The sequence below is a fragment of the Drosophila nasuta genome, chromosome 2R (genome assembly GCF_023558535.2).
Source record: "Drosophila nasuta strain 15112-1781.00 chromosome 2R, ASM2355853v1, whole genome shotgun sequence".
Taxonomy (NCBI): domain Eukaryota; kingdom Metazoa; phylum Arthropoda; class Insecta; order Diptera; family Drosophilidae; genus Drosophila; species Drosophila nasuta.
In genome coordinates, this window is record NC_083456.1 from 10695398 (window position 1) to 10720783 (window position 25386).

Consider the following 25386-nt stretch of genomic DNA (forward strand, 5'->3'; position numbering starts at 1 on the left):
TGGAAATTTGCTGTAGAATATTTTTTAAGAATATTTATGTTATTATCGTATTATATTATTATGTCTGTTCTCTTAATGGACCTTATTCCATTGTGTAGCAAGAAAGCAAGGAATACACTTGAAATCAATACCAGAATAAGAATTTTACGGCTCTTAGATATATGTATGTTTAAGCGTTTTGGTGACAGCCAAACTGCATTAAATTGGGGCCGGGTTCGGGTCCGGAAATCTATCTATGCCATCTGGTCACCATCAGCGATTTCACGGGTATTTTACGAGATGCTGCTAATTTGTAGCCACCTTTTAGTCGAACAGCAAAATGTTTGAGGAAATGCCTTTTGTATGTTTGTGCTTTTAAATTCCATAAAAACCAAAAAAAATTGGAAAATTTTCGAAAATTCAAACAATAGAAAAAATATATCGCTACGCAGCTCGAAACAAAAATCATTGCTGTTGGCAACGCCGCGTATGAGCGCTATTTTTAAATGCGTGTGCAGCAGCAGCACATGAAAATAGCTTTCGCTAGGTGTGTGTGAGCGAGACGCACTGAGAGCACTGCTGCATGTGCGTGTGTATGTGTGTATCAAATAACGAAGAAGCAAAGCCAAAATCTTTTGCTTTTTCGTTTTCTTCTTTCTCTTCTCTTTGGCTTTGCCAAAATATTTGCTCGCGCAATTTGTTGTTGTAGTAAAATTGAAATAGCGCACAGTATTTAGCACATATTTTCTTAACTTGTTCGGTGGCCGGCTGCGTTTCCAAACGAAAATTAAATACAATTTTTCATTTCATTTGATTTGACTTTTGATTGGTTGGTACGTTCTTCATTTTGCACAACGAGACTCGAAAGTATTTCAAGGACATTTTCTTGGCATCCAAAATAGCGTTGCCAGTTGGCAACGTTTCAAAAAATGTTTAGTGTCGTCTACAGGTAACCAGCGTGCAATCTGTTTGAAGTAAATAAATACCTGCTTATCAGACAACATAAATACAAAAATAATTTTTTTTTTGATAAATTATCATCGTATATTATAATGATTAACACATAACTTGTGATGGCATTTGGCCGTGCGCTCTGCTTTTATGCTCACAAGACACTTAAATAGATAATGACGATGATATTGAAACACATGCACATATAGAACTTCGCTGAGTAATATGCGAAAAGACAAAAAATGATAAAGCGTTGAGAGGAGCAAGGCAATTAAATCTAACGCAAATGAAATTAACAGGAAAAATTCAATGAGAGCAGCAATTGAGAGCGAACTATCTTGTGCGATTGTGAATGTGATGAGAGTGAATGTGAGTGGGCGTTGGGGCTGAATGGCCTATTCTCTCCCTCTCTTTCTCACTCCTTTCCCCTGTTGATCGCAGTGCATCGTAAATACAAACACACTTGCTTATACACATACGAGCATGTGTGCATATATGCTGACTCACTCGCACATGTTGCCACCACACTGCTTGGTAGGGGGCGCAGCAACAACAACAAAAACAGCAACAACAATGTGGGGGAGAGAAGAGAGCAACCGCCCTGTTAGATGGCTGACGGATGATGATGGTTGAGAGAGCGAGCGAGCGGGCCATAGAAAATTATCGCATAGCGCACACCACACACACCACACACAACACTTTCAAGTACAACGCCACAAAGCAAGCAGCAAGCAACTGCCGGAGGGGCCGAAGAAATAAGCAGCCGCCTCACGCCGCATATTACAATTAATTAAAACCAAAAAAATTCAAATTAAAATAAATTAAATTAAATCAATAAAATCATTAATAAAATTGCAATTAAAAACACTAGTTTTATTTAATTAAATTTAAATAAAATCTTAGTGCTTTTCAATTACATAAAAACGCTACGTTACAACCAACTACAACAAATACAACAACAATAATAAACAACCACAAAATCGCAATTGACGTACATAGATGCAAAAACAACGTGTAGCGGAAGTTGACCAAATACAAAATTTTCTTTTGCTTATTTCAACGCGCGACTGAAATTTGAAAAAAGAGAAGAGAAAAAACTGTTGTATTAAATCATCAGTAAAAATAGAAAATCAACACAACACGCATCAGATCACAAACAACAAATACAATAGCCGCAACTCATAATTAATATGTACGAAAAAACATTAACAATAGGAACTGCAAAAGTTAATAATGCATATGTGTGGCAAAAAGTGAGTTACAACAACAAAAATCAAGCCACAGCGGCAACAACAACATCAGCATCGACAGTCAAGTCTAAGCAAAAGCAACATAACAACAACAACAAGACAGTATCAAGCAGTGCAAAAAATGCAAGCAAAACGCATAATGAACATTCAAAAACGACTGTAACAACAAAATCAGCTGTAGTAGCAAACACAACACAAACAGCTACGATTGCGGCTTCGTTAAAGCCGGCAACGCAGACGACGCTTTTCAAAAAGTTCGTTGGCAACGCGGCTAGGCGGCAGACGCTTGCACATCAAATAAAACGTGCACACCGCCATCTATTGACCAGCGGCGGAAACGATAAGCAGCCACAAAAACCAACTACGCGTAATAATAAACAAAGAAGTATTATATGTTGCAAAAATCCGGCAGATTTGCTTACAATGCAAAACAACTGTATAAATACGAGTATGCTTTGCATTGTAAGCAAACAGCAAGTGCACTTGCAATTTATTATTTGTGGGTCTTTGTACATATATTGTATTTTGCACCCGACTGGTCCCACTTTGCAGCTATCGATAACGATACTTGGTGAAATCAGCTGATTTGTGCGATATTTCGCCAGGAGTATCGCTATCGATAGCTCATAATATCAACAATTCCCCCATATAAAGCAGGTAGCAGCGCAGCAGCTGCTGCAGGACAGCAGACAAAAACAACAAAACCTCAACAGCAGCAGCGTAATAAACGCATGCTAAATGCAAATAAACATTTGTGTTGCTCAAAAAGTGATAATCAAAAGCATAAGCTAAATAAAAAGCAACAAAGTAAGCGTGGCAAAAACAACAACAACAACAACGCAGCTGACGACGCCAAATCAGAGCTTTCATCACGTTGGGGCTCAATCGAGGAGCAGCTGAATGTGCTCGACAATCTGCTCCACTACGATGAGGAGGCCGAATTGTATATAGCGCAACTCTACGACAGATATCAACAGCTACAGATAGAGAATAAGACCACCTCGCTTGTGGATAGCGACAGCGACTCAGAGATTTGGAGCTGGAGCGATTACGACTACGATTTGGAGCTGAACATGTCGAACAACAACAGCAACGATGACGACGCCCTGTCCAGCACCAGTGGAGCGGGCAGTCATAGCACCAACAATTCCATCGCATCACCATCTTCGCTGGTGCCGTCCTCCTTAAAGCGTCGCGGTCACCAGCATCATCCGCGCTTTGCGGGCACACGACGTCCCCAAGTGCCCAATGTCCAGGAGATACTGGCCGCTCTCTACCGCGGCGATTCCAAAGGTGTGCTCTCCAATCTGCGTGGCGAGCCGACAGATCCCGAGCCAGAACCAGATCGCAGCACTTTAAGTTTACCTTTAACTGAATCGGTGACAAATTCGCTGGGCAGCAATAGTCCAACACCCACGGATGAGAGCAGTATGCTGGACGATGCCAACACCACAACAAAGTCTGCTTCTGCAGCTGCTGGCGAGGAACAGGCTGTGCCTACGGCCAAAAAGAAGAAAAAACGTGACAAAGGTGAAAAATCTGAGAAATCCGAGCGTAAAAAGAAATCATCATCATCGTCCACAACTGGGAAACGAGAGCGCAGCAAGCGTTCCAGTGGCAATGCCTCCATCATGGAATTAAGCAGCGACAGCATGGCCACCGACCTCAGTGCGGGCGCAATCGATGAGGGCATCGTACTCAACCCAGAGGACGAGGACACCCAGACAGCGGAATGGTCCAAGCTGCGTTGTACCAGCGAGGCAGCTGAGATTGTGGCAGAGCGAGAGGCACGTAGGAATAAAGGACGTTGTGCGGACTATCCGGGTTTGGCCTTTGGACGCTCCATCTTCAGTTCGGACACGATGATGAAGTTCAACATCATTCGCAACGAGCTGCACAACATCATGAATACGCAACTCAAGCGGGTAATTAACAGATGGGGGAGATGTGGGGTGGGGTTGCCTAATTTATTTCAAGCTAATCACAATATCTCTGTTTCTTTTTCTCTTTAAGCCACCTTTGCCGTCGTATCAGCGTTTTAGCCAATTTAACAACAACGACAAAAAAGAGTAACAAAAAGTTTGGTTAGGTTCTTGTACTGTATTCTTTCTATTCTGTCTATGACTGCTCCAATTTTTTGTTGTTGTCTGCTCTTTTTATTTTCCTTTTCGCACACTCATAAATACATTGTACGCAAGTGTATATGTATGTTTGTGTGCTTTGCACATTGCAAAGCGATTACGTCGTCGCTGTTTTCGTCTTCGCTGCTTTCTTTGCGAATTCTGTTGCTGCCTTAACCCTTTGATGGCCCGTTGTTGTACTTATCTTGTCATTGCAATAGTTTCAGCGACTTATGGAAATCTTGACCCAATTGACACACACATTTGTACTAAAGTTTTAGTTGCCGTTAGCTGATGTGAAGGTTCGTTTAGTTCTCTTACGACGTGTTAAACTCGCACACACACACACACTCTTAAGATAAATGTTGGCTTTCTTATTGCTCAGCACAAAACTATTTCCAAGTGCTTATCCCCACCAGTAAAACACACATCACATCACTGTATTTATTTAATTGCCGGCAATTGTTTAATTAGTTACGCAATTGCGCTTTCTGCATTCAGCATTCGGCACATTCTTGACCGGTTAATTGCTATCGCTATCTCATGCGCACCTGTTGCTTTTGGTTTAGTGTGGGCGTCTCTCTCCCTTTCGTTTTATGTCTTCTGTTCTAAGACGGCGCCCAAAAAGGCAGGGGATAACAAAACAAAAACAGACTATAATTATCAATGTTAGTACACACCCCCGATCTCACTCGCACTTACACACACACACGTATAGAAAGAGTCTTAATCATTTTAGTTGTAGAAAATGTCCATAAATAGCAACAGTTGGCTTACAGCAGCTTAATGCTAAAAACGTTTTCGACCAAAAACGTATTTCTTTTTGAACTTGGCTCGCCGATTTGACGCGTCGCCGCAGCACCAGCACCATTCAATTATTATTTATATTAAATTAAATGTAATTCTCGCTGCAGCACACGTTCTCAGCATATAAAATGTACGTGTTGTTGTTATTCTCGCAGCCAATGACCTTCGTACATACTTACGTGTGTATGTACAAAATAAGTGCTACCCCCCACTTTGGTGTTGTGTATATGCACCATAAATGTGTGTGGTAGTGACACTGACTGACGTTTACTTTTAATTTCTTTTCAATGCCGCATGCCTAAAAATGGGCAATCGTGCTCGTTTAATTGAAATTGTCCATCGGCGCATCGGCAATATTTTCTGTATTATCAACAATTATGTCATTTGTGTCGAATACAACAAAATTATCGCTTTAGCACTTGTTGCGCGCTCTCCTATCTACCTATCGGTCTATCGGTATCGAGGTTTATTTGGCAATCGCAACCTGTCACATACAACAGGATCATGGAAAGCATAACAAACACCAACACCACCTGCTGTAAACACACACAGCCACATGCAATAGACATAGCGTAGCAGCGACAACTAATTAGTCATTGTTGCTGCTCCTGCTGCTTGCGTGTTGATAAGCCTGATAAAGCACCGGCGTTATATGCTGTATTATACAATTATCGTGTGAGCAGGGGTAGGTGCGAAAGAGAAGTTGCAGGTTTATAAGTTAAAGACACACACACTAGTAGAGATACTTTGCCGATAGTCGATGACAGACCGCTTACTCATTTGCTCTGGCCAAATGGGCAATTGACCAGTCGTTGTTGTCGCTCGCAATTTTGCATAATATTATTTGGCATTGTGGGGAGAAAAAAAGCAAAAATCTCAAATATTTCTTCACTAATTAATGCAAAAAACAACAACAAACATGGACTGAAATTTTAGCGGCTTTAACAGGTTTTCCAGCGGGAAAGCCGCCGCATATACGCACACATGCTAGCGCACTCGCACTCACACATACGTGACGGGCTGAGCAACGACACGACACATAGGCGAGGCACTGGCCAACGACTGGAAAGTCACACGAACGACTGAGCGAACGAGCACAGCCGTTGTCTCTTTCGCACGTCGTATACTAAACCACCACTGCCGCTTCGTTCGCGTAGACATGAGCATGCAAAGTGTTTCAGTGGTTCATTTCCAGTTACGTACTCACAAATGTCAGTCGCAGACTCGCGTCGTTTTATCGTCTTTTTCGTTTCTCGTGTGTGTGTGTAGTAGTAGTTACGCTGCCCCCTAAATACAAATATTTAACAAAATATAATAAACGTATTCAAACCTCAATTATATTTTGCAATAAATGTGTATCAAGTGCGACACAATCTAAGCGGATCTGCAAAAAAAAAATATACACGACAACGAAGCAAACCAGTAACCGAAGAAGAAAAGTAGTAGAAGAGAAAAAGAAAGAAGAAAAAACCGGTGGTTAGCGCATACTCTTGTCTGTGTGTGTGTGTCGTCGTCGTCGTTTCGTTCGGTCGTCGTTCGTTCTACGTGCGTTGCGTGTGTGTTGGTGGTTCACATTTTCGTAAATTAAAAAATAAAGAAAAGAATATTTGGTGGTGCTGCCATTATAGAAAGAAATTTGTATTTCAATTAGAAATCCAAATCCGAAGTGTGCTTCAGTGCCTACTCTCCCAACTAAGCGCCCATTAAAAGTATCTCTTCTCATCATCTGCCTTTGGCTGCCAAGTGTAAACACTTTAAACACCCACAACTACACAACTACAAACAAGCACAAACATGACGACCAGCATTCCACAAGGTACACTTTTGGATGTACTGAAGAAGAAAATGCGTCAGACCAAAGAAGAAATGGAAAAGTATAAAGACGAATGCGAGGAATTTCACAAGCGCTTTCAGCTTGAAGTTGTTCGACGCGAAGAAGTAAGAATCTTCTTTTATAACAAATTACAATTCAATTCAACTCAGAAATAAGCTGCTACTCTTTTGGTATCAAAAATGAATGTGGCATTGGGTCCCAGTTGTATATTTTGCATAAAAAACTCAAGATAGCCAGCAACAGCAGCAGTAAGCATTTCTTCTTCTTTCCCTCTTTTACTCTCTGAGCAGTGCCAACGTTTCCAATGCAAATACATATGCACGCACGCACACTGATACTGGGAGAACTACACATACTCAACTTGTCAGTGACAGACTGTCACACATGTATATGAGAGCGCGCTCTCTTTTGGGGCGCTCTTTTCATTCTTTTTCGCTCTCCCGATCTCTCGCTCTCGCTTTGTCCCCCCACAATTGTTGTTTTGTTCCTCGGTGGTTTTCCTGTCGCTGGCCGCATTTTGTCTTTTTCATTTGACTATATCTTTTGTTATTACAAAATTCAATTTCGAACACAGGGTGCTTCAAGTTTCAGCAGCTGATGTCTTCTACTTGTAATTCTTTCAAAGTCTAAAAACTGTTATCTATAGACTACCAAATTCATTCACCTTTTAAACTATATGTTATGTTGTCTTATCGGTGACATAGCACACAACATTAGCATATCTTTCTTGTTTAAACAATTTACATAAGCTCACGCGAAAGCATAAAAAAATACATAGAACACGAAAGAAGAAATCTCTTTTGGAGTGATTTGTTTTGTGCGCTTTCTCAGCGACAAAAGTAAACCGGCTTTTCTGTTCTTTGTCGTTAGTTTCGAGATAGCGGTGTTCTAAATTCGATTAATTATGATTTTTACGCCGTGGCCATCAATAAATGGATCGCTTCGTGTGTGCTTCATCCGTTTTTTTTTGGCACTTGCCTTTTGCCACTCTACATAAATTTTTATTTGCGTCTAATTTGATTCTAATTAGACAATTGTGCGAACGCGGCATTTGAGCTTTATTTAGGGCTCCCGCAATTGACATGTGTATGAGTGTGCGTGTGTATCTGTGTGAAATCACAGTTTGCACCACAATGACAACATTGTTGACGTCACTTTTTTGCGCTCTTCTCCAGGAAGTTTGGACGTCTGACAATTTAATTCTGAAATTGTTGAAGAACTTTTCCAGCAAAATAGTTAACATGCTGTTAAATAAAACAAAAAAAAAAAAAATAACAGACACTCCTCAAATCCATTTTAAAAAGATATTCGTCGTTTGTAGCCTCATTTCGTGGTTGACCCGTTAGTTGTTGGTTTTTGCTCTCATTTTTTGTATTCTACGCTTTTGTCAAGTGATTGACGTTTAGTTTTTTTTAGCCCCTCCACAAAAGCTAAAACAAAACATAATGTGCTTTATTGTTTGATTTTTTTTGTTAGGCAATGCTTTCAATGTCATTTGCGTGTACATCTCGCTCTCACTCTCTCTACCGGCATCGCTCTTTGCTGGCTCCCCCCTTCTCACATTTTCCTAGTTGCCATGCAATTGAGCACTGATAATTTCAATGCCTTATTGTGACAAATTGGTTTTGATTTGTTGCTTTTTTTTCTCTCTCTCTTTCTGACTTGTATGCCGTAATTCAACGAGATTACAACACACATGACAGCAGCAGCAGCTGACAGAAGCTGTAAGCTGACTGCTACGATACTCTATCTGTCTGTCCTCTCAAAAAGGGCCAAATTTTATGCTTGAGAGAGCGGAGCAGCAGTTTTACTAGTTTTATACGGTTTACAAGTTGGAAGTTGTCTGCTTATTGTTTTTATAGCTTATTTTTCGGTTCATAATTAAAAATGCATCATATAACATTACAAAAACACACCCTACGCACTCGAACGTAGCCGCCGCCCGTCTTTCTTGTATAGCATTTGTGTTGTTACCTTTTGCTGTGTTGTTGCTGCTTTTTTTTTCGTTGCCACGGCAATTCCAGTCAAAAAGTTATAAAATTCAAGGTGTGTGTGACTAAGCCGTCAACAATTTTTGTTGTACAATTCCTCAGCCATGCAGCAGCTTTTGCATACTCATGGTTTTTATTATTTATTATCATTTTATTTCAATTGTTTTTTAATTTTTTGCATTTTGCCGGTAATTTTTTTATCGTTGCGTCTCTTTCTCTCGCACAAAAACTTGTTCTCTGTATTGGCTTTGCATTTCTTTGAGACTTGCGTTAAAAAGCGTTTAATCTTCAATACGTTTTGTTAATGAGTTCAAAGCAAAGACCAAAATTCGCCTAGTTCCATCTCTGTTACACACATGCACGACTCCCGCTATTTTTAAACGAAACTCAAGCTCAATGTATTGTTTTTTCCTTCGTTCGTTTTTCGTTTTTGGCATTTTTGTTGTTTCTCTCTACTGCTGTTGCTTCATCAACGGGGTTTTGTTGTTTGACTTTCGTGTGTGTTTGGAAAGCGACGCCGCGACGCTGCTGCTTGCTGCTCCCCCTATTTGAAATGCTTTTTTTTTATCGCGTTAAACTTACGCCTATGCATGTATGTGAATGAGTGTGTGTTTTGTATGCTGCCCGTTGAGTCGACTGACTGTTTGGACGATGACGTAAGCCGAAGCGGCGGCACGGTTGCTTTTGGTTCCAATTCATAATCACACGATACTTTTACGAAGCTCGCTCGCCGTGTTCTAAGCGTCACTCTTCAATGTATAAGTATGTGTGTGTATGTGTGTATGAGTATGGATGCAAAATTGGCATTATAGGCATCCCGTCCGACCGTCCGGTGGATATCTGGACTGCCTTGTCCAATTGTTGCCGCTTTTGGTCAAAGTCGTTTTAAGCCATTTTTGGGCGTGTGCTGCACACATACAATTAATTCATTTTCGCTTTTTAACATTGGGTCTTACTCACTCTCTCGAGCTGTATCTTTAAAAGGCAATGGCACATCGCATGCGGCGTCAATGTCAAATATTTTCCGTTCCTTAATGGGCATATGTGCTTTATGCTGACGAGCCAACTCTGTTTTTGGGAAAAACTTTGGCTGGGAAAAACTTGGTTGCAGCTGAAATTGTTTCAATTTTTTTTTGGCAAGGTTGTTCTCACAAGTGTGTTGACGTCATGCATTTGTAACTGTATGTGCTGTTGCCTATCTTTTGGGGCTACCAACTTAATGAACACAACAGTTAAACAATGGGAAATCGATATGTCCGCAGTTGTCAGATCCCCTCAGTGGTAATTGCCCAAAAGAAGAATTGACAGGCCTCGTCTTTATGCTGTTTACGGTTCTCGATTACACACGCAAGCAGAACACACAAATATTTTTGGGCTTATTGTGACCTTGTTAAATCAACTGGCTAAAACGCTGACAACACACAACGCCATCGACCTTGCAAAGGTGGAAACAACAACTTTACTTTCAGATAGATGAACCATCTGCTGCGGTCGACATCCGATTAGATTCTAGACTTAAGTACTTCACAGATAGATGATGGGATTTATAGTTTAGGAGAGAGCAATTATTAGGGCCAATTCACAATCCATTTTGATACCAAAGTAGCAAATATATTTATTGATAGTCAAGTGTATTTCTTGCTTTACCTTTAAGTATACTAAGTTATTATCTATAAGTATTTTAAATTATGTGTTAAGCATTTGTACGGTTTTCTATATTGTCTTGTTCGTTCGAACATCGAATATTTGTTTTATAGGCCGAATCTGAGGTCGCTGCATTGAACCGTCGCATTCAATTGCTCGAAGAAGACTTGGAACGCTCTGAGGAGCGTCTGGGTTCCGCCACAGCTAAGCTGTCGGAAGCTTCTCAGGCTGCAGATGAGAGCGAACGGTTAGTACACTTTATTCTTTTATATCTTAATTTTAACTTTATAATTGTCAAATACGTATATGCTTTAATTGATAAGTCTACAGGTTACCTAAGCAACTTAAGTATCAGCATATAATATATATAAACAATGTTCTTTTTGATAATTGCTTTTGAAATTTAGGATACGAAAAGCGCTTGAAAATCGCACAAATATGGAAGACGACAAAGTAGCTCTATTGGAGAATCAATTAGCGCAAGCAAAATTAATTGCAGAAGAAGCTGATAAGAAATATGAAGAGGTATAATTATATACATATTTCTCTTGAAACTCTTAAAACGTTAGGGCATTAGGGTTATTAGGGTTATCGTCTTCTCGTCGTTTTCTCCTCTACTTTTTTGTTGTTTTTGGTTTGGTTTTATGAATTCATTCTTCAGTTTTGAGGTTAGGTACGTCAACATTACCGTTACTAATTAGGTTATGGGTTAAATACAGCGCTCTCTTACGAACTCTTTAACAGAAATAATAATCATAAGGTAGTTTTATGCTCTCTCAAAACCGATTTTTGTAAACAGCATTTAGTTATTAAGCTCTACAACGTCGACCGCAGCCTGGAGTGGAAATATGGATCGTATTGTACTTGTATAAATAGTTTATAGTTATGTATATACATACTGTTATGACATTTGGCATGTGTCAAGCTTATGGTAGTTTCTTAGAAAATGGCTTTTCAAATATTTATGTATACGTTTGAATGTCAAAAAAGCTAAAACATTGCATTGTGCTTTAGATTGATGACACATTCCTTTAAATAATTCGAAATTTTACACCAAAATTAAACAAATGTTTGCTTTATAAAAATAGTAGACAATAGTTGTAAACAATTTTAAATATTGTAAATGAAAACGCGACACAAAGCAGTGTTTAAGCTTTCGTAATATTTGTAATGCTTTCTTTAAATATTGACCGAACTGTAAATCTCAACAAGCAACAACAAATTCTTGTCTCTTTTACAAAAATTCTCAAAATCTGAACTATGGAAATGAACAAAAATGAAAACAAACAAATCCCAAAAACTACCAACATAATTATCGTATCCAAAAAAAATCTGTGTATATCTCTCTGTTGTGTATCACTGCGAATCCATATGTTTGTCATAATCGCAACAACAACTACAACAACAACAATGCAACACATTTTCAACACCGATGTGGATGTGATGACGTCGAATGATTCACGATATTGATTTTGGGGCTGTACCAATGTGAATTCCGAATGACAAATCATCGATATAACAACTTCGTCACTGTCTTCTATGGGCATGGTCGCAACGTCGTCATCCTATAAAATGAATGATATAAACTCTTTCATATATGTGATATATGCGAGCAGTGCTCGCAAGATTCTTGAGAATCGCGCCCTTGCCGATGAAGAACGCATGGACGCTCTTGAGAATCAGCTGAAGGAAGCGCGTTTCCTTGCTGAGGAGGCTGACAAGAAATACGATGAGGTGCAGCTAAATACCAATTTAATTACTTTAAGCAATAATAACAACAACAACAGTAACAGTAATAGTAAACAAAGTCACCCAATAACAACGTCAACAACCAACAACAACAATAACAATGCAATTAGTACTGCTGCTGCTGTTGGTGAAACTTCAACTTTGTCCTCCACTTCATCGACGACACACAGCGAACACAACATCAACAACAACAATAACGATGATACAACCAATAATACTTGATCTGTCACTGATTTCTATGCCAAAACGAATAACAAAGAAAAGAAGAATGTAACAAATTTCTTAAATACTTTAGCTTTTCCAAAAGCCGTTGACTAAACCATTTTTGGCACAGGAATCAGCAGCAGACGATTAGGTGCTGATATTGTAAAACTTGTGCTTAAATCTATGATGATGATGATGATGATTGATATGATAATGATGCAGCTATCATGTGCAGCTATAGCGATAGATACTGCTGGCATACCGCCCGATATACGATATAAATATATATAATTATGCAAAAATAACCAATGTATTAGTCGAGATCAATTGAATTTATTTATATATAAATCTTTATATATATGTAGATCAAGAAAATTGAAATTTTTGATTGTAACTGTCTGAACAAAGTCTATCGTGAAAATCATACGTTTGAAATACGTATATGTGTAATGATGATGTGTAAAGTAAATGTTAAGCAATCCCTTACAAACTGTTAGTGTACTCAAAGTACTGTGGAGCAAACTCATGCAAAATATATGCAAACAAAAAAAAAAAAAAAACTAAATCAAATAATATGCTATTGTATATGTTCACCATATTGACCTTAAACATATCCCAACAAAAAGCAAAAAGAAAGGCGAACTGGAAAGATTTGTAATTGTAAAATTGATTGTGAAATTATACGAAATCTTTATATTTTGTAATCTATTGTAAAATTGGTTGGGCTTATGAAATATTTTTGTATAAAATTTATAAACTAAATTCATAGATATTGCGTATATATATGAAAAATGATTAAACTATTTAACACTTATTAAATAATTGAATTGAATTATAACATTTTTGCAATAAAGTTGATAATAACAAAATCTATCTATATTTCTAAATGAAGAGTTGTACCTTAAAGAGCGAATACTATATATAGGAAGATATTATAGATAAGCTAGGGGTTAGCGATGTGGGCTTAGGATGGCTTTTAATGAATTTGACAACAAGTTTTTTCCTTGCAGAAATTAAATGGATCACGACACGTTTAGTTAGCACTTTTTTGTTACTCGGTGCTTACGTGTTTTTTTGTGTTGCGTCAATCAAGTCGGCTAAATAAAGCTATTGATAAACTGCGATTGGCGATAAGCAACAATGCCATTGGCCTGTTTGCTTGTTCGCTCTTCATCGTCGTATCTTTTTCGCAGAAACTTCGAACGGAAAGCAAAGGAGAACTAAATGCCAGTTGACTGATAAGCCTGAGAGCGCCAAAAAGAGAGAGAGAGAGAGTGAGAAGTTGCCGAGCATATATAGATAGCCATGGTCTGTTAATTTGTATATTTAGCACTGAGAGCAAAGTAAAATCGAGTCGAGCCAATGACATAAGCAGCTGAAAATTGGAAATGGTTATAAAACACTTTTGTGATGATTAATCAAGTAATTATTACGATTATTTGACCCAAGCAAACGACACTACTCACTATTCATGACGATCTCAAGGCCTTTGCCCCGTCTTCATGGGCCGTGACTCACACCTCTTGCCTCTGGCTCTGGTTCTCGCTCTTTCTTTTTTCCTTTTTGATGCGTATTGCATTTTAGCCCGAAACCTGAATGCTGTTTTTGTGAAACCTTCCAATGAAGCAGCTGGCTGTCTGACCAGGCAATGCATTCCTCACTTTCAAGTGATTCATTTTAGGCAGCAATTCGATGCCAGATTTGCATACGACAACGTGTCGACGCGTTTCAGGTTGGCCAACAGGAAACTCAGTTTTGGTCAGCCTGTAATTAAAATCCATAGTTGTGGGTGCCGCTCTCTTGTTCTCTCTTATCAAAATTCACGGAATATACTAGTTACAAATTTGGCAAACATAATTTCCTTTTCATCTGTTGATCCATTTACGTAAACTCGGATATCGGATATAGTTTCCATTGAGTTTGCCCAAAATAAGATTGAAAGTATTCAATATTTCGGAATATGTTTATTTCCGTTTACAAGCACTAGAATTAATTTCCGCTAAAGTTAATCTTTCAAGCTATTGTAAAAGAATCTAGAAAGCCATAATTTTAACTAATTTCCGTAACAGTTCGGAAATAATTAAGGTTAATAATTATATAAAATCGCTCTTTAAAGTACAATTATCTCAAATGGAATATCAAGTGATAAAGCTTGATCGATAGCCTTTATTAAGAAGCTCCATAGTGAACTGAGTACACTGTACAAATGAAAGATAGCTTAACATTATCAAATAGAGTTGAAATAAGCACAAGTTATCAATATCAATTAGCGACCACAAAGACTCATAAATCTCATATAAAAACTAACAATAACAACGAATTACTCCATTGTTGACTACTAAAAACATTTGTTTTTTTAATAACCTGTACCTGTATCATACCAACTGTTAATTCTAATTCTTTGTAAAAAATCAAAATCAAATTTGACATAAAATTTAACTCATTTTCTATGTTTTTTGTGTATATTGAAAACGATGACGAATATAAATTATGTACAAAACAAAACCACAAACCAACAAAAATTCAACAACACAAATCGAATACATAATAAATATAAAAGGTTGCCCGTAAATTGGCCATGGTTGAAGCTGATTTGGAGCGTGCCGAAGAACGTGCCGAGCAGGGTGAAAAGTACGTTTGAAAAATAAATCAATTACAATTACAGTTTAGTTGAATGTTTTCGCCCAAAATGCTTAAGAACTTACCTATTTGGTGTGCCTAAACAAAATTATACAAGACAGTGTACCCATAGTTTGTAAGTTTTGTTATCTTTGCAGTGCTGTTAACTAACAGGATTGCCCTATGTTAAATATCAGCCAACCTAACCTCACTTTTGTTCAAAATGCATTAATGCATACTTTGTTCTTTTTGTTTTATTTGATTCGTTTTATTTTTTCTTAGCTAGCTAGCTTTTTCATAGTTCTTTCTATAAATTGGTCAAAAATGTGAATATTATCATCAACTTAAAAGATTGTTAAATAATATTCCTTCACTCTGTGTATGTGTGTTTTAACGAGCATGTGTTCTAGAGTAGAAAAAAGATCACATCATGCTCCTTTCATATGCACAACATATTCACATTTTTCGCCAATCAATGCAATTACAAATTTACATAAACTAATCGAAATACCTTTTCTATGTGCTCAAATTGCCTAACCCCAAAAACAATGCTGAATCCTGTGCTGTGTGTATATTCTCAATGTGCTCATTAATATCCCGCCTGCCTGCTCCGCCCGCTCGTCTGTTAATGCCCTATGTTTGACTGCTGTTCTGACTTCTGCTACCCAAAGGTGGCTAGAAAGTTAGTGCTCATGGAACAGGATCTGGAGCGTTCCGAGGAAAAAGTTGAGCTCAGCGAAAGGTTTGTTTGCTTTCACGTTCAATTACTAACTGCATATAGTTTAAATTAAAGTATTTACGCAATGGTTTCTTAAGCCGCCAGGTCGAAGTGACAACATGTTTATTTATAATTTGCATAGTTGAAAAATTATCAAAAGAGTTTACCTACCCTCGAGGCAATCGACAGTGTTCAACTGTTTATTAAATACTACAACAAAGACAGACACAGACAAAACAAAAAGTGAAATCGTTAGATGCGATATCAGTGAAATGATGTCGGTCAGACAATTGCTGCTATGTATTATTTTTATTATTCAAAATATTTGCCAAACGTTTCTTTGCAGACCTTCGCCGGGTTTGACGAGTCATGATTTAGTTTTTTTCTGTACTTTTAACGTGGCTGTCGCCTCCAGACTCGAAAGATTTGAAAGTGAAGTGTCAACTAAATATTTGCATACCCTGTAGGCGGCAGATGAAGGTCTTATTAGTTTCAATAAGAGTTGGTAACATGTCGAACAACTCTGCGTAACAATTTCATTACTTACTTTTAGAGTAGGGTATTTACAACCCCTTCAATTTCTTGCAATATATGTAAGTACTCCGTTTATTTTTTTGAATACACTTCATACTATTTTTTGGCGTTGGCGAAAAATTGCGTACAATATTTAATTTACTTATTTTCTGCATGAGACGCGCTTTTTGTTTTATTTCCCACCAAGTAAACGAAAGACAATAACCATGAAATTGTGTAAACGACTTAACTAATGTCTTTTGTTTTTGTACACTACAGCAAAATTGTGGAGCTTGAGGAAGAGCTGCGCGTTGTTGGTAACAACTTGAAGTCCCTGGAAGTCTCAGAGGAGAAGGTCAGTATGAAATGTTACGATCAACGTACAAAAAATTTGATATTATTTAACCATCATGTTATCGAAATATTTCTCAACATTTCAAATATATTATTTTCTATATTTACTCGAAATTATAAATATGAATGTATTCCCCAATCCCGAAAATACCATAAACAACAACAACAAAAATAAATAGGCCAACCAACGTGAGGAAGAATACAAGAACCAAATCAAGACCCTGAACACTCGTCTAAAGGAGGTAGATACAAAAATAACTAAAGCTAACTGCGAAAGGAGTTTCCCAGATCTGTGGAAAAAAGCAATCAAAACCAACCAGCGATTTATCTATTTTATGTTGTCTTCACACTGTTGTTGTTTATGTTACTTTTATTTTTCAAATTGATTTGAGCGCTCAAGACCGCTCAAAAGCGAACTCGAAGTCAATTGTTGTTTTTTTTTATATATATATATAAAATGTCTACCGAGAGAGCGACCTGAACATTTTTGATTTTTTTTTTTCGTTTTATATTATTTGTTTGACTAATTATTATATTTTCTAATTTACTTTCATATATTGTTAACACGCTCTGCTTTAACGTTGCCGCAATCTTATTATATTTATTGCATAAATATAATTAAATCGAAAATATTAACGCACTGGACACAAAACGGCAATAATCCTTGCCCCACTTGCCCTGCCCTGCCACGCCTGAAACTCTGCATGCTTCAACAATATTGCTAAACAATTGCAATTTATGTTTTGCTAACACAAATATTTCCCACCAACGACCACAAAAACAAAATATGTATTCAATAACTAAACATAGGCCACACAAAAAGAGGAAACCTTTGAAACGCAAATCAAGGTTTTGGATCATTCCTTGAAAGAGGTATATGCCCAGTTATTTGCAATACAACTATATAGATATTATGTGTACTACAACTTAAGTATTTGTAAGCGTTTAATCGATACTATTCGTGGTCTCTGGTGTTGGTAAATGCATTATGCGTAATATGTCTAACCTCAATCTCAACAATACAAAACAAAACTCAAACCAAAAAAAGAAAATATTAAATTGCACAAATAGTTATTCTCAATTTTAAATTTAAATTGTACATAAGTAATGTTGGAATTAGTTAATTTATCTATTTGATATTTTCTTTTTTTATAAAAATACTGAACTAAAAACTGAAACTAAAAACATAAATAAAATACGATACGACCAAAAAACGTATTGGGAAAAATACAACAAATGAACATAACCATACATGTAGTGTATATCAATAGTGCGTGCATCATGGCAAGTATTTCTCCTAGGATGTGTGTGTGTACATTTTTTGATTTAAAATTTGAAAACAACTTTTTGTGCATTGATTGCAAGTCGAAACTAAAGAAAATCTCGAAATTCCGTCATTTTACAACACTACTAGTGCTTGGTAGTAGCGACTGTACCCAACAAAACAATATTAATTGTGATTGTGACTTAAAAATTAATAAAAGTTTTTATTGATAACGATAACGATATTGATGTTCGGTAGATATTTTATAACACACACACACTACGTTACACACAACCATATATATGCACTTCTATATAACGATGATTATGATGATGACGTACATAGATTTTATTATTGATATACCAAAAATTTGTTGTATATTTCTCGACGTCTAGGCTCGTGAAAATCAGAAATATTTTGAACAGGAACTCATACAGTTCAAATTAAATGTAGACACTGTAAGTCGCCGCAATACTGAAAGAGCATAGAGTATCTTGTCATTATTTAATCTTGTCTTATTTAATTAAAATACCGCTGATCCTACAATTTTAACAGCATTTCAAATTGAATTGAAGTATATTTTGTCTTTTATGCAGTGACTGCGTAGCGTCGTACAGCAATTTTTGTAGCTATTATATATTATTCATATCTACACTCCCGTAATATTAATTAATATGTCTAAATAGTACCCTAAAATACTATAAAAGAGTCGACAATTTTGTAAGCAAAACTGGTCCAAATTGTGTTTTATTTTAATGTTCATTATAATGTTTTGCTGTTCATTGAATGTTATTGTTTTAAAAACTCTATTAATTATAATATTCATTCATTATATTATCATTATGTTAATCAACATTCACTAATTCATTCATAATACATTTTATATACTTACTGCTGGTGTTGGTAGCATATTTGGGAAGCTTCTTTTTAGTATACACATGTATTGTAATGAAAATGAATTGAAAATCCGTTAAAATCACTCTGAATTTGTGTATTATACAAAACTGATTCTTAACGAATTTACAATTTATAGTCAAGTTGGGCATTACGAAAGTTTGTCCACGATGCATTTTTGCAAACTTTACTAATATATTACTTTTTAATTCTTCTGTTTCCCAACACTTAAGGCTGAGGCTCGTGCTGAATTCGCTGAACGTTCCGTTCAGAAATTGCAGAAGGAAGTCGACAGGCTCGAAGGTATGTCCGTTAAAGAATATTTGCGTATAACATTACGATTATAATTGAATTCAATTAGCAAGCGATAGTACAAATTTATAATTTCATTTTATAATGTAGCAGTATTTTTGAAATGAAGTACAAAAATATTAAAGTTGTAGTTATTTTCAGTTCAGAATTTTTACTTTATTATAAAAACTATTTTCGTAAGTTTAAGTAGGCGCAAAATTATGTTCCTTATTCTCTTTAAACTCAAATTCCAAATGTTAGTCATGTTATAATTGAAATTTTTTATTTTATTTTTACCCAAATCTATAAATATTTACATGTATATTTTTTATGTTTTATTTTTCATATGATTTTGTTCGTTGTGCTTAACCAAATCAATTTACAACTTGTGTGCCGCTTTGTACACTTCCCGCCCGCCTGCGCCCGCCAACGCCCCAAATGTTTATTGTTTTGCTATACATATTTAAAACGCATGCCACACACGTTTGTGATTTTTATGATATACCACATATATATAAAAATGAATCGCAGACGACTTGTTGAACGAGCGCGCTAAGAACAAACTGCTGCAGGAGGAAATGGAAGCCACTTTACATGATATACAGAACATGTAAACATCTAATTTGCGCTTATGTAAATTAACTAAACTGCCTGCTTTGACGTCAAATACAGAAAAACTGGCGCTTTCCATATTATAATAATAGAAACACACACACCCACACAAAACACATACATACACACACACACGCATACACTAAGACGCCGACTTACACTGAGAAACACAGGACAACGTCAAGTGTCTTCCAATGCAGATAGAAGAATCGCGAGTGTAACGCCAATTTTGAGAAACTCTAAATGAAGAAAAAAAACACATTAATTATTAAGCGTTTAACTCAAAGAAAAGCAGACAAGATAAAAAACAACAAAACTAAAATGAAACTATTTCGATAAAATCAAAAGACAAAGCAAAAACACAACAAAAGAAAAGAAAAGAAAAAAAAAGAAGAAATTGTTCTCTTGTAGCAAGCGCATTCCAAAATTAACCCAACGCACATAACATTCACATTTGTATGCAGTTCAGTGCAGTGCAGTGCAAGCAGTGCACTACTTGCTCGCTGTCAAAATGGCGACACTTTAACACTCGATGCTTTACAACACTGTTGCAATATTTTTTATTTGTTTTTATAACTTTATATTTTCTTGATTAATTTGCTTTTGCTGCGTTTTTTGTTTTGATATTTTGAATTGAATTATAATATTATATGATGATGATATAGATGACAAAAGACACAACTTGCAAATTATTAGATTATGTGTAATTATTTATACATACATGTATTTTATGTAAAGTAAATGGAAAGATTCTATTTGTATTTTTGTCGCCAGCTTAACTACTGTATTAATTATGCTAATATTTACATTGTTTATACAATTCAAAGTAAAAAAAGAATTGAATCGTGTTTGCTAAACGTTGTGTAATATTTGCTTACTTATAAGTTGCCACGCCTATTATTTAGACACAAATTCAAAGCAAAAACTAAACTAAAACAAAACAAAAATGAATTGAAAACATTGAGAAGATAAAACGACACCGCAAAATGACACGCACATAGCGCACATCATTCCAATTTCAAGCATTTCATGATTAACATCTCTTTCAACAAATGTATTTAAATTAAACAAACAAAAAAACAAAAACAATACAAATCTAATTAATTTGTTCGCTAATCTGGATGAAATCTAAATGTGTTCTTGCCACCAAAAGAGGTGAGCAAGCAAAAATAAGAGGAGCATAACATTAAAATTATAAAGGAGGAAACAATTGATTTATTTACGATTTACATAAAATAATTATTTATATTTTTAATATATACATACATACTATACAAATACAATACAATACCATGCTGCTGCAATTGCACAAATAAAGTATTTTTCAAAAAAAAATCAACAACAATCGACAGTATCCAAGTGCCACATAAACAACGTGCTAACCTCCGATTATGAAGTGTGTCTGTTTCAGCCAATTATTTGTCGTTGTTACTGTGTCATTGTAATGAACCCAACCCACAATTGGCTACCGTGAAGCTGCGAACTCAGCTCTTTCAACAGTTAACAACTAGCCATTAACAAAAGTCAGTCGATATTTGCACTAATTTGACTTTTTTGCTCTTAACAACTTTGACACCACCGCCAACTAACCAATGAATCACTTAACCAACCATCAGACGAGATGATCAACGAGAAAGAGACCTATGCAATGGTTAATGACAGCTTGGACTTTACTTTTGTCGAGCTCATGGGCATGCCGCCATTCTATAACGATCGCTATCCCAAACCGCCCACACCCGAATTGACCGAAGAGGAACTGGCCGCCAAACTTGCCGCCGAGTTGCAAGCAGCGGAAGAGGCCGCAGCCGCCGAATTGGCTGCCGCTGCGGCAGCTGAGGCTGCTGGCGAAGAAGGGGCAGCGGTTGAGGGTGGCGTTACTGTTGATGCAGCCACAGGAGAACCTGTTGCCGCCGTTGTTGCCGAACCCGTCAAGGAACCGACGCCACCACCACCGCCACCATTTGACTATAATATCGATCTGCCGCCAGAGGGCGCTGAAGTGCCATATGTGAAGAATTTCGAGGTGGGCGATGTATTGCCAGTGCCTGCAGCGGAAGCTGAAGGAGCTGCGCCTGCTGAGGGAGCGGCGCTTGCTGAAGGAGCAGCACCTGTGGAGGGGGCAGCACCTGCGGAGGGATCAGCACCTGCGGAGGGAGCAGCTCCTGCTGAGGATGCTGCACCAGCTGAAGCAGCTCCTGCTGCGGATACAGCGGCTCCACCTGCTGATGCTGCCGCTCCTCCAGCTGAAGCAGCCCCTGCTGCTGCTGAAGCTCCTGCAGCTGAAGCGCCGCCTGCCTAAAGCACTGAACACCACCGCCAAGAAGCTGTAAATGATAAATCGAGAATTGTTATCGTCACTGTTCGCATTAGTTTAAATAGATCACCACAAAGGATCTCTCAAAAAGGATCTCGTTGCTGCATAAACCAAAACACAAAAAAAATCGTTCAATGTGTTTTCCTCTTGGACGTTTCTTACTAACACGATCCGTCCCGCCCCCTTTTCCACAGCCCACTAATTAATCAATGTTCTTAAGAACAACCAGCATTATTAATTTTTAGTTTTCTTAGTTGCGCTTTTGCATCCTTTTCACGCTTTCTATCTTCATGCCTCTCTCTCCCTCTCTATATCTTTTGCTGTCGCTATTTATCACTCGTGTGCTTATCAGACGATCTAATCGTTGAAAAAGAACGTTATTGCCTCATCGGTGACAGCCTCGACGAAGCCTTCCTGGACCTCATCAAGGGCCTCGAGCCATTCTGGACAGTGCGCAATCCCAAGCCACCCACGCCCAAGTTGCCCACACCAACTCCCGAGGAACTTGCCGCCATGGAGGAGGCCAGAGCCGCAGCCGAAGCAGCCGCCGCTGCAGCTGCGGCCGAGGCTGGCGAGCAGGGCGCAGAGGGTGCTGCGCAAGTTGTGTTGTCAGAGGATGGTGTGCCGGTGCCCAAGGAGCCGACGCCACCACCAAAGGAGCCAACTCCACCACCACCACCACCGCCGCCATTCGAGTACTCGATCGATTTGCCGCCAGAGGGCGCTGAAGTGCCATTCGTTAAGAACTATGAGCCACCACCACCCGGCTCTGAGCCCGAGCCAGCTGCCGAAGGCGAGGCTGCTGCACCAGCGGCTGAGGGAGCTGCACCTGCTGCTGACGGTGCTGCTCCAGCGGCTGAGGGAGCTGCCCCACCAGCGGAAGGCGCGGCGCCACCAGCTGAGGGAGCTGCCCCACCAGCAGAGGGAGCTGCACCGGCTGAGGCTGCTGCTGCTGCACCGGCGGCTGAGGCTGCTCCTGAAGCACCAGCGGCTGAGGCAGCTGCGCCAGCGCCTGCAGCTGAAGCACCTGCAGCCGAAGCGGCTGCCGCGCCAGCTGAAGCCGAGGCGCCACCAGCCTAAGCGAAGCAAAACAAAACGAAACGCGATAAACGATACACTGCAACGATACAACCTTAACGATATGATATACCTCCATTATCGGTCGATCGATCGTTCTGCTGCGCAAGAAAAGACCCACAACAAAAACTGCTACAAAATGCTGCCCCGCTTTCACTTGTACAATCTGAAGCACGTTTTGAAAACAGAGAATAATAATATTTTTATAACATTTATTAAAACTTAACCGAAGCATTGCAAAAACAAAACACCTGCTGACTGGTTGCCTATTTTTTTTTGTTTTCGTTTTGCCTGTTGCATTTTAATTTTGATTTTGAATTTAACAGCTAGCGGCGCACTGCATTACCGACCAAAACGCTGCTGTTGCTGTCGCCGTCAAGCAGTGCAATTGCTGCTATTTTTATTTTAACTTATTTGATGAGGTAATTATTCAATCAAATGTGATTTGAGTGTTAGTTTTCGTGTTGAGGGTTATCTACATATGTCAAATGTTTTTGGTGAAGGATTTATTTTAATTGTTTTTTGTCATTTATATTTTCATTTTTATTAATTTGTATTTGTTTTATTTGTTTATGATTTGATCGACACGAACAGACGACCTTGTTCTGGAGAAGGAGCGTTACAAGGATATTGGCGACGATCTCGATACCGCCTTTGTCGAGCTCATCCTCAAGGAATAAGCGCACCATCACACTGCCCGCCCCAAAAAAAGAGCCAGCAACAAAATCTATCAACACTTTTATCTCACATTTATCGATATGTTTGTCGTAGCACACTTGTAGGCGCACTGTAATCGTAATCGTTATTGACTTCTGCTTGCAATTTATGATTTCTGTGTAGATCGAATTGATTTGTAGATTAATTGGTGTAAAGCTTTTTCTTTTATTTTATTATGTGACAATCGCATTGTGTATTTGTTTAACTCAAAAACATTTTATTTATCATTTGTATTCAAAGTATGCAATAAACAGAAAACTATATAAAATGTATGTGTATTTTTATTTCTCTAAATGCTTGCTCTACTATTTGCTCTTAAAGATGAGGTGAGCAAAGGTAAGGAGAAGTACAAAACAATTGCCCAGGAGCTGGAATACGCTGATCTCAACAACTATTAAGCCAACAACACCAAAGAGGATGACGACAAGAACAACAAATACAGCCTGAGATTTACAAAATGATATCGATCGCCCTTCGATGTTAATCCACACAAAAAAAAAAACAAAACATTCTACTTAAGCATTCCACAATTCAATTTATAACAATAAAGCAAATTTTTAGCAATTATATACTCGAAATATATTTTAACAATTAGAGTGAAAACAAATACTGCCTGCATAAATTATAATTAAAAGATAATTTTAATTAAAAAAACACAATCCCCTTCCAGCTTTAAATACACAGAACAAAAAATGCCATCCCTAATTTCCCATTTGTAATATCTATAAATCCCACCAGTCAATATCTTACAAACATACACATATTAAATAATATTTTATTAGATTTATTTATAGCAACTTAAAATATTTATAGCCCAGAAAAACAGTCAATTTTAATTATTTGTTTATGCTTGCAAATTAGTTGGAAAATGAATGTACCCAAAACGAAAGAAAAAAATGATAAATATTTCTATGGCCTTTGTATGAAATGAAAATATAAAAATGTACACGTTCATAGCTTTTGTAATTCTGTAACAAACAAAAATTAAGTATATAACATTACTTCTCAGTTATAAAATGTTTATATTTTTATGACAAATAAATGGGAATCAATTCTTTTGCAAATAAATAAAATGTGGTTTTATTGATTGGAATGGTACTCAAATGATTGGTAAGTATTTTTTATTGTTGATGGTTTTAAAATGATTTGATATAAATTTATCAGTAAGTAAAATTCTTTAAATATTAAGAGTAAAAAAAGACAAAAGGCTCAAAAGCATTCGAAAAATTGGTATCGGATAGTCTTCTCCAGAATAGAATAGGGTTTAAAATTATACTTTTAAATTTTTTGAAACCCCTTTCTTTTGGAACAGGTTCACTTAAGAATTATTTAAATATTTCAGAAAAATTAAAAAAAAAGGAAAACTTCAGTTGTATATATTATATTTTATTACTCGCTTTAGGTAAATTTTAGGAAATTTAGAAGATTAATGTGCCCAACGCAAAAACATTTTGATTAGTTCTCAAATATACAATTTTAAGGCT

The 25386-nt window shown here is 37.4% G+C and overlaps 1 protein-coding gene across 31 annotated transcripts in view; it reads left to right on the forward strand.

The window, feature by feature from the left end:
- Positions 1-24975, forward strand: part of LOC132786923 (tropomyosin-2) — a 28981-nt gene extending 4006 nt beyond the window's left edge. The window contains exons 1-9 of one of the 31 annotated variants that reach the window (XM_060793659.1): positions 1871-2565; positions 2835-4105; positions 10690-10823; positions 10984-11101; positions 15820-15890; positions 16659-16734; positions 17544-17606; positions 19125-19194; positions 22461-23669. In XM_060793659.1, coding sequence (XP_060649642.1) covers positions 2121-2565; positions 2835-4105; positions 10690-10823; positions 10984-11101; positions 15820-15890; positions 16659-16734; positions 17544-17606; positions 19125-19194; positions 22461-23188 — 2976 coding nt within the window. In that variant the 5' untranslated portion in view covers positions 1871-2120 and the 3' untranslated portion in view covers positions 23189-23669. Of the gene's footprint in view, positions 1-1535; positions 2643-2834; positions 4106-4193; positions 7046-10689; positions 10824-10983; positions 11102-12192; positions 12311-15089; positions 15161-15819; positions 15891-16658; positions 16735-16912; positions 16976-17543; positions 17607-19124; positions 19195-19713; positions 21099-21410; positions 22254-22460; positions 23670-23779; positions 24173-24223 lie in introns of those variants that run through there. The other 30 variants (XM_060793673.1, XM_060793674.1, XM_060793667.1 and 27 more) reach the window with 30 other exon arrangements.
- The last annotated feature ends 411 nt before the right edge of the window (positions 24976-25386 follow it).